The following is a 9,533-nucleotide window of genomic DNA, read 5'->3' on the forward strand; positions in this document are numbered from 1 at the left end:
GAAGAGCGTGAGGTGATGGGAGGAGGGCGGTGCTCAGTTCTTCAGCTGGGACACTTCGTACAGGTACGCAGCCAGCATCTTGGTGCCTTCAATGTAGTTGTGCCTGACAGGGAGGAACAGTCACCACGCTGCCTGGTGTCCCGAGGGCTGGGCACACATGCTGCATTCCTCCCGGAAGCGGAAGTCCCACCGTCCCGGCGTGCTGGCCCTGAGTGCTGCTTGCCTTGGTTCTCAAGTCCAGTCCGACTGCCCCACCAGGGACCATCCCTGGTCCTGGTCTAACGGAACGCGTGGCTCTCACCCGGTACTTAGTGTGAAGGACCTTACTGGACCACAGCTGCTCCCTGTCTGTCTGGAGGTCTCCACCTTGTGTCCTAACACCCAGGGCTCTGTGGTCTCCCCCTGTCCTCCAAGCAGGGCCTTTCTTTGCCTCAGTCCCTGACTGGCCCACCCCAGTCACCCCAAGACGGCCCCTCTTTTCTGACCTCACCTGTTGAGCTTTTCATTCTGGGAGTGGGCTCCGTCATCTGCTGACCCAACGGGCAACAGCATGACATTCTTCCCCGTGGCCTCCTGAAATGTTAAAGTCACAGGAATACTGCCGCCTTCCCTGGTCAAGTCCGGCTCAACACCAAAAACTAAGGGCGAATGGAATAAAAGACACTGAGCTTTAGGGCTGCGAGGCCAGGGATCCGCCACAGATCTACTGGCCCATAACCCCAAGTCCAGATCAGCAGCCCCGCTCTCAAGGTTAGAGGTGGCACAGCCCAGCCCGCACAGAGACGGAGCCGACACAGCCACACGCCCACGATCCTATCAGCCCCCAAAGAGGACGTCTGACCTGTCTTCAGGGCTCTTCTCCCAGCCAAGTAATGAGGGTGGTTGAAGTCAGATACCCAGGGCTTCCCGCCGTGGCCCAGGTACACCTTGAACTTGTTGGGACTGTGCAGTTCAGCAAACTTCTTGGTCAAGTAGCTCGTAACCTGAAGCACAGGCAGGAGACACAGTGTCTTACAAGCCTGGCCTCTGATCTAGTGCCGGGGATCTACTCCACAGTAGTCTCTGGGGGCGAGTCCACAGTCGTCTACAACGGGTCTATAAGGGGTCTACAGTGAGTCTATGGGTCTACAATGAGTCTCATTTGCTGCTGCTAAACACTGATCTGCATAACTACGATAACAGAAAAAGGGATTTTATCATGAAACAAACTTCAGTTATTTAAGGTAAAAGGTAATGTTTTAATTTCAAGCAATTCACCCTTTACGTAGATATTCCCATATGATGTTAACATTTAAATCCCATATGATGATAACACTTAAATCAAGTTTAAAGAAAACGCCCCTTGCCTTGCTTTACAAAGATGATTACGTCTAAAGCAAAAACAGAGCCAGGTACTGACCCAGGGTCACCTCATGATGAGAAAATCTCAGTCCTTGGAGAGTGGCTTGGAGAGTGGCCCTCAGTTTCCCCTCCCAACAGGGAAGGTCTTGACTCCGTCTCTCCATGAAACCTCCTCAGGTGAGGACGAGGGACTGCTCCCCCGCAAGCCTGGCTGACTTTCAGATACCAGACGCTGCCCCACTCTGGATTCTCCCCCTCTGGAATCTGCCCCCCAATCCTGGACTCTCTTCCCCCTCTGCCGCTCACCAGGGACCAAAGGCCCGTGGACTCCCACTAGAACACATGCAGCCCGAAGTCAGCAACTGCCTTGAGCCTCCGGATGAGGTCAGAGATGAGATTTTAGCATGCCTCAGCAGTGACAGAAGCCACTCGCACAGGATGCCTTTTCATACAACCTTTACCTCTGATTAGCTCTGAACTGCTTATCCCAGCAATCGCTGAGCTGGCGAGAGCCGAGGACAGGGCTGCGCGGGCAGAGGCGCGCTCTCCTGCTGCCCAGAGCCCCGGCGGCAGGCGCTGCACGCACGGCACGCCCTCCCCGCGACCCCGCGCCCCACGTGCCTGCTCGCTGACCACGTCAGGAGTCATGTCTGGCACAAGCCTGATGGAGAACTTGCCGACCACCTTGCGAGGAATCACAGTCTTCGCACCCGACCCAGAGAAGGCACCTTCGATCCCGTGGAGGGAGAGGGACGGGTACCGCCACCTGTGCATCAGGATGTCTTTCTGCAGAAAAACGACAAAGTGGGTCGGAGACGACACCGCCTGCTCATGGAGGAGCCCGGCCGGCCTGGGGTCCGTCCACACACCGTCAGGAAGGCAGGAGCGACCCGGCAGCCGCTACAACAGCCCCCCAAGTGGGGGCCCTGTGCGTCCAGGACGGGCGCAAGCGTGTCCTCTCCGCGCCTCCCAGTGAGTCCACACCACCTGAGTCAACAGAACTGACCACACAGGAGCCACGGCGTTCTGGCTGGCCCCACGCATATGAGGGCTGTTGCAGAGCCAGGGGCACCAGGAGTGGGAGGGAGGGATGGGCGGGGTGGCCATCCTAGGTCCTAGGCTTATAGGACACCGAGGGTGGGGCGAGCTCCCCGAGGAGGGCAAGCCAGGCCGTGCACCACGTCCTAGGCCAGTGCCCACGGACAAGCCCGGCAGTTTCTGCCGTGGGGACTGGCACAAGGCAGCCCCCCATCTCGCGAGCGTCTACTTGACATGGCCCCTCTTATCCCAGCAGCGGTGGCACGGAACGTTATCAGGAGAGAACACGCCGCCGCCCGAACCCCTGGGCTTCCTCGGCAACTCAGCATGTAACTCTGGACGTGTCTGTTAACCAAAGAGCCCAGTGACAGCCGCAAGGAGCAGACACAGCCCTTAAGCAGGCACCTCACGCAAAAGCAAACGTTACCGGAAGGCAGCGGGACAGGAGGAAATACAAATGTGTCCATAGCCCAACCTTCCCCAGACTCGCCCTCCCCCGGGACTAGCCTCTCTTGGTCACGGCGTCAGGACCCGACCGACTACCACCCGCGAGGGACCTGTCTCGGCTCTGCCTGTGAAATCCGTACTCCACTCGGTCCTCTCCGATGTGTCCTGAGCCTGAGGGGTCCCCGGTCCCGCCTCCCTGTCCCCCAAGCGCCCCCTGCAGCCTCACGGCCCCCCAGCCCCAGTGCCTCAGCTCCTATGCTGCCACACCCCCTGCCCGCAGTCTTTCCCCAGCGAGGTCTCATCAGCGCGTCCCTCTACTCAACACCAGTCACACCACCGTCTTCCAGGACAGCGCACGAGCTCCTCGGCAGATCAGAGGCCTTTCCATCAGGCATCTTCACTCCGAACCCTGGGCCTCACTGGCCGCCCACAAGCGGGACAGCTGAGCCCTGCTCTGCCACTCAGCCCCGCCTGTCTCCTGCAGGCCCGGTGGCACTCCTGTCTAAGGAGGCCTCCCCCCTGCCCCCAGGCACCAGACCACCCCACGGTGGCCTCCGCACACCCCCTAAGCTTCTCTGCCCGTCTGTCACCTAGAGAGGTGACACTCAAGGGCCAAGCCCGGTTGTGCCCCTCCTGCATGCCCAGGGCCTGCCGCTGCGGCTCAACGAAAGCTTAGTTAACCACGTGAACTTACATTCACACCTTAGAAACCAGGAACTAAGCTAATTAAGAAAAAAGTCACAACATGATTTTCTCCTGACAGTTCAGTAAACGTTTTGTGCAAATGGTTTCCACCTCAGCACCCAGCTCCGTCGGGAACGGCTTAAATCATCTCTGGGCCGGGTGGTAAAGTGACTTCCCCGCGCGTGCAAATGAGGACAAGCCCCCGCCTCTCTGCAGACGTGCCCCAGCTCTGAGCTCTCCACAGTCGACATCTGACACGTTAAAGAGCTCCCAGCTCCCAGCCTGGCGCGGGGTGCCTTCCGGCGCCTGCACCGTCCGGCTGCTCCCGTGCCCGGGTGTGCCCGAGTCCGCCCAGCCCTCAGCCTCCTCCCCGGGGCCCCAGGACTGGGGACGCTGCCAGCCCAGTGGGGGCAGGCCTCGTGGTGCCCGGGCAGCACCTTGCAGTCATGCAGCAGGGTCTCCGTCCCCACATCCCGGGCGTACTCCTCCAGGTCGAAGTCGATCTTGTCGTAGAGCTCCAGCTCCTCGTCCGTCACGGAGGCCACTGCCTCGCTGATGCCGGGGACGAGGATCCTCCCCTTCTGGTCCATCAAGCAGCCTGGAGGAGCGGAGAGGACGGGCACTCGACGCGCACGCGCGCCTTAAGCCACTTTGCTGCCGTAACAGCCCAGGCAGGAGAGCGGGGTCACCTTCCGTGTGAGGTAAAGGGGTGCAGACGCGGAAGGTAGGTGAGCCGCCCACAGTCGCAGAGCAGGATACACACGGAGCAAACGGGCTCCCGCAGGCCTGCCCTGAAAGCCACGCCTCTGTCCATCGTGTCCTGTTTAAGGCACGTCCCACGAGAAACTACCTGCTCCCACACTGAGGACGGAAAACCGAGTGGGGCAGGGTAGACTCCAGTCCCAGCAAAGTCGACTCCATGCAGGGCAGCCGCCGCCCACCAGGGAAGGAAACAGGACTGAGCACACGGCGGGCTGAGGCCGTGCGCCGGGGGGACACAGGTCAAGGGAGCCGTGGCCTCGCTCTCAAAAGGGCTGAGTGCGCAGGAGGCCGCTGCGGCCAGTCACAGTGTCGACGAGACCGAGGCAGGCGCCCTCCAGGGACGTAAGACACAACGGCATCCAGAGGAAGCACGGCTGTGATGCCAGGTGACAGGGCAGGCGGGGTGGCCGAGTAGGGCCGCGGAGACGACGTGGGGGAGACGGGAGGCAGAAATGAAGCATGGGGGTCTTTTAAAGGGAACAGTCAGTTGCGGGGGGAGGGAGGGACAGAAGGCATGAAGCAGCCTGGAAGCAGTGCCCGCACCAACCTCCCGCCCAACTGCCACGCGGTGACGGAGCCCACGCTCACCCATCAGCATGATGAGGTCGGTCATGGCCTCGTGCACCGAGCCGCCGTACACGCCGGAGTGCAGGTCCCTGTTGCTGCATTCCACCTGCGGACACACGGCCACCGTGCCTGGCTGCTCACGGGAGCCCGTTCTTACCACGCGACAGTAAAGTGAGCAGAGAACATTCACACGACCATTTTCGAAATCAAAATCTGCTCCCTCAACAAGCAAAGCAAGGTGCTTCCTAAATGCCAGAACTCTGGCAACAACCAAAAAATCCTCTTGGAAACGCCAACCACAGGAGAAAGCGTGGGCACCCAGAGCCCTCCCAGCTGCTCCCCGCGCGACTCGGCACAGACCTCGATGAAGAAGTAGCAGATGCCCCGGAGCCCGTAGGTGATGCAGGGCTTGCTCTTCCCCAGCCAGTAGTTGTCGGAGATGCAGACGTAGTCCACATCCTTAAAGAACGCGTCCCTCTGGGCAAAGATCAGTGCGTCCAGGCCTTCGGAGCCAGACTCCTCCATGCCCTCCAGACAGAAGCGGACGTTGACGGGGACTTCCTGGGCAGGAGACCGGTGAAGGAAGGCACTCAGCGCTCACGGACTTAGAAGCTACAGCCAGGAAGCCACCCAATGTTGTGAAGTCACGAATTTCAAATAACCGACTTCCTCCAGACCAACCACTGGGCGGGCTGTGTGTGGCCCACAGAGACCCTCAGTCCCCAGGCACTGGGCCACCAGGGGACAAGCGTGGCTTCGGCCGGTCACCCTTAGAAGGACTCCTTCCAAGGAGCTCCCAGCCCAACCACATGTGCCACTCATCGGGGTCTCTGCGCTCACCCAGCATGAATCAGCGTCTCCAGCAAAGCTGAGCCGCTCTCTCTAAAACAAAGGCCACAACACAGACAGCCAGAGCCTTCATCTGCGTGGCGACCAGCAGTGCACGCAAGAGCGAGAGAGCGCTTCCCCCAGTTCAGAAGGCACTCCATGCACTGCAGGCCCTGCCACCTGGCTCCTGCTCGGTGGCCTTCCAGGTCTCCCCAAGGCTGTGCTGTGAGGCACGTGGCCCTCCCACAGGAGAGAACGTGAAGCCACACCTGAGCGAGGCGATGCCAAAGGCCACGGAAGGCTGGGCCTGTATGGACTCACATCTGCGGGGTCCTAGCTCAGAGATGCCCCCAGACAGTGCTGCTCACCACACGCACCGCCCCTCTGCCACTCCAGTGGAACGGGGGTGAGGGGAGGTGCGCTGGGCAGCTCTGCCCTGCACGTGGCCACCCCTCCACTCGGCCACGCGCTGATCCCAGGGGCCCTGGAGGAGAGGGGCCTTCCTGGCCCAAGCCCAGCTCCCTCGAACCCTTTTCAGATCTACCACCCCACGTCCCGACAAAAATGCTTGTCTCATCATTCTTATCGCAACACAAGATAAAAGCAAGATGCAGAAACTGCCTATATGTTATGATCACAATTAGATTAAAAAGAATTCTTGAAAAGATTGGTCAGTAACAAAATATTAAGTCTCTGAGGCCTGGATTCTAGGCACCTCTTTTTTCTCTCTACTTTTCTGTATTTTACAAACTTTCAACAAGGAGAGGATGTTTCACTTAAGGAAATATATTTTTAAAAATCAAATTTACTTTTAGGAGGATAAAAACCACACAGAGAAAGTAAGTGTTTGTCGGCTAGCACAGGGCCTGGGTCACACCCTGGCAAGCACCCACTTCCCAGGCGCGGTCAGAGCCCAGAACTCTCACCCGCCTGGGTCCCTGCTGAGTCACCAACAGGGTGACCTTGGGACAACTGTAAAACCACTGCACCTTCAATGTTTCCTCAAACTGGAAAACAACCTATAAACTGGAAGATGACCCAGCTGTGCTGATGCAGTTTGTGGGGGGAAGCCTGCTGTCTCCTGGCCCGTGCTCTTTGATCTTTACGGGCTGTTCTGGGAACAGAAAGTCCCACTCTGCACCCCCAGGTGGAGCAGGTGAATCGGGCGCTAGATGTGGGCACCGTACCTGACACGTTTTCTGGAAGGCTTCCAGGGCGTTCATCCAGCCGGCCACTGGCCCCTTATCATCGGTGGCTCCTCTCCCGTACAGTTTGCCTGGAACAGCAATCAGCAAGTTCATCAGGTGACGGTTGCAGCACACAGAAAGGAACACCTCTTGGTGAACATCTGACGACATCCCAGCGCGACCCCACGCAGCCGTCCTAAGCCTCTTCCTCGTGTCAGAAGCCCCATTTCCATTCTATCAGAAGCCCCGAGTCTCCACGCAACATGATTGTTAGGATCTTCCAGAGAACTCGCCCGATCTAAGAGCAGCGTGGGATTGCAGCCAAGGTCCCCGCCGCCTCAGGGCACAGGCTGCAAACCCAGCTCCGCGGGACCACTGCCACTTGGCTAGTGTGTTAAAATCTAGTCCACAGCCAGCCGGCAGCAGCGGGTGAGGGAAACCTGGCTGGATGCAGGTGCACCGACCAAGGAGAACCACAGTCTCACCCACACCACAGCCCAGTTTGATGAAGAACAGAACTGAGGTTCGTCACATACCTCTCCAGGTTATCACTAAAAGACAGGATGTTGCCCCTCCCCAGTGTAACCAGTCACCTCCCCTCTGCATAGCCACCTCTGGGACCCCCGTACAAAGGCGGGTGTCTGGGCTGGGCGTTGGCCACCTTGAAGGACATGAAGGAAACAAGCCCAGACCCCCCTCCCGGACCGGACTCAGCGTAAGGCCCGAGGGAGGCCAGGACCCCGGGCGCCGCGTGCTCAGGGGGCCCCTCCCAGCCTCAGTCTGTCCCAGTCGGTCCTCTGTCCTCCTCACCCTTAGCCTGTTTTCAACATTCGGCAGGTCAACCTGACCCACCCCAAAGCTGCGTGTGGGGCTTAAAGCCATCACTGCCTTGGGGATTTCTTTTTTAAACTAAATCTGCTTTGCACAAAAGCTAAAGAGCTCTTCTAAGACGCATCCTCGTCCCTGTGGCAAACACTGACTAAGCGACCCCAGGGAGCGGGGCTATGCGGGCCGAGGCGGACAGAGGCCGAGAGCACCCACCCCCGGCCTGGCAGGCCAGCAGCCATGCGTGGGCAGCTTCTCCAGGCTACGGGGCGCTCCAGGTTCTTCCATCCTGCGTGTCTGTGTGTCTGTCTGGGGGTGGGCTGTCAGGGAGGGGCTGAGCAGTAGGAGACCAGGGCTGGCACAGGAGGAGGCGGAATGAGGGGACAGAAGATGGGCCCACTGGGTCCCCCAAGAGGCACCACTGTGGGGCAGGGCGGGAGGTGGTGCAGGACCCGCCTCCACAGGCCAGGGGAGGGCCTTGCAAGCAGAAGAGAAGGGGCGGGACGAGGACGACCTGGGGCGGGTCGTGGTGCAGAGGGGAGGGGAGGAGCGGTGCCCCTGGGAGAGGGGGGAGGGGACAAGAAGAAGGACGGGGGCTGAGGCCCTGGACTGAGGACACGTTAGCAAGCGCACCCTAAGGACCGCTGTGCGCAGCAACGGCGTGACTGTCCCTGCCTGAGCCAGGGAAGCTCCAACAGAAACTCAGCGTGTCCCGCAAGAAAGGCTTTACTTAAAGACGGTCTGGACTCGGCCCAAGGGGACGAGGCACAAACGAAGGGGCTGCTCCATGTGGCGAAAGGCTGCATCCAGTGCGGAAACGTGAAGGTTCAGTGACGAAGGCAGGAGGAGCCTTTACCCAGGGCGGGTTGGGGGGCAGCGAGAAGAGGGGCCAGTGCAGGGGGCCATGAAGAGGTGCACGAGGTGCCCACGGGGCCCAGTCCGGGAGCCCTCGATGGCTTCACTGAGCCGTCACTGCCATCCTCACCAGGGCAGCAGGCATCGGGGAAAGGCCGACGCTTCCCTAAACCCTGACAGGAGCTGCTAAAATGTGCCACGGAAGCAGCTACGAATCGGATCAGATTTGGATCCCAGGTTTTGGGAGGCTGCACCGTCTCAATTCAGATTGGGCTTCCTGGGAAAGTGTCAGCAGGAGAGGGAAACCCAGCAGGCCCAAGGCCCGAGACCTGGTTCCGCAAAGAAAGGAAGGCTTTCAGAGGTTTCAAGGATGGATGCACACGCGTGAGGCTTCCAGAACCCAATTTCTAGATCGTGTACAAACACCCAGCTCTGGAAAGACAACCCAGAGGCCACGGGTGTACCTCCTAAGCAAGTGCCACAAGTCCTCTTCCTCGGGGAAGCGTCCCTACCGTCTCGCTCCACCAAGGTGAAGGGCTCGCTGTCCCAGCCGTCCTCCAGGGCTGCCGGCTGCACATCCAGATGTCCATAAATGCACACCGTTTTCTTCTGCGGGTCAGAGCCCAGTGTGCCGAGTAAAATGGGCGGAAGTGGTATCTCCGAGCCATCAGGGAGCTGGGGGAGGAAGGAGGCCGTGGAGGACAGGCTTTGTTTGCGGGGGGGGGGCGTTGACAGCAGATGTTACCAACGTGCCCTGGACAATCTTATGTGTTCTTATCAACCACTTCTATTGCAGAGCTCAAGATCATACCGTTCAACCGAGTCATTAATTAACAAGAATACACTTCCCCATAATCTGGAGCACAGAGACTGGACTACAGCCATACCACCCCAAACACGCCCCATCTCATCAGAGCACAGAGAGTGAATTATGTTTACCAACTGCAGGTGGCTTGGTAAATTTTTTTTTTTTTTTTTTTTTTTTTTTTTTTTTTTGCG

At 59.1% G+C, this 9,533-nt stretch overlaps 1 protein-coding gene across 2 annotated transcripts in view; it reads right to left on the bottom strand.

Moving 5' to 3' along the window:
- Positions 1–3: 3 nt before the first annotated feature.
- The window catches only part of CNDP2 (carnosine dipeptidase 2), a 15,323-nt gene continuing 5,793 nt past the window's right edge, over positions 4–9,533 (bottom strand). The window contains exons 3-11 of one of the 2 annotated variants that reach the window (XM_007449670.1): positions 9,047–9,209; positions 6,855–6,943; positions 5,200–5,400; positions 4,861–4,945; positions 3,948–4,108; positions 1,963–2,127; positions 842–983; positions 491–638; positions 4–103 (exon numbers count right to left, since the gene is read on the bottom strand). In XM_007449670.1, coding sequence (XP_007449732.1) covers positions 34–103; positions 491–638; positions 842–983; positions 1,963–2,127; positions 3,948–4,108; positions 4,861–4,945; positions 5,200–5,400; positions 6,855–6,943; positions 9,047–9,209 — 1,224 coding nt within the window. In that variant the 3' untranslated portion in view covers positions 4–33. The remainder of the gene's footprint in view (positions 104–490; positions 639–841; positions 984–1,962; positions 2,128–3,947; positions 4,109–4,860; positions 4,946–5,199; positions 5,401–6,854; positions 6,944–9,046; positions 9,210–9,533) is intronic. The other variant, XM_007449671.1, reaches the window with a different exon arrangement.

The sequence above is a fragment of the Lipotes vexillifer genome, unplaced genomic scaffold (genome assembly GCF_000442215.2).
Source record: "Lipotes vexillifer unplaced genomic scaffold, Lipotes_vexillifer_v1.1 scaffold196, whole genome shotgun sequence".
NCBI classification, from domain to species: domain Eukaryota; kingdom Metazoa; phylum Chordata; class Mammalia; order Artiodactyla; family Lipotidae; genus Lipotes; species Lipotes vexillifer.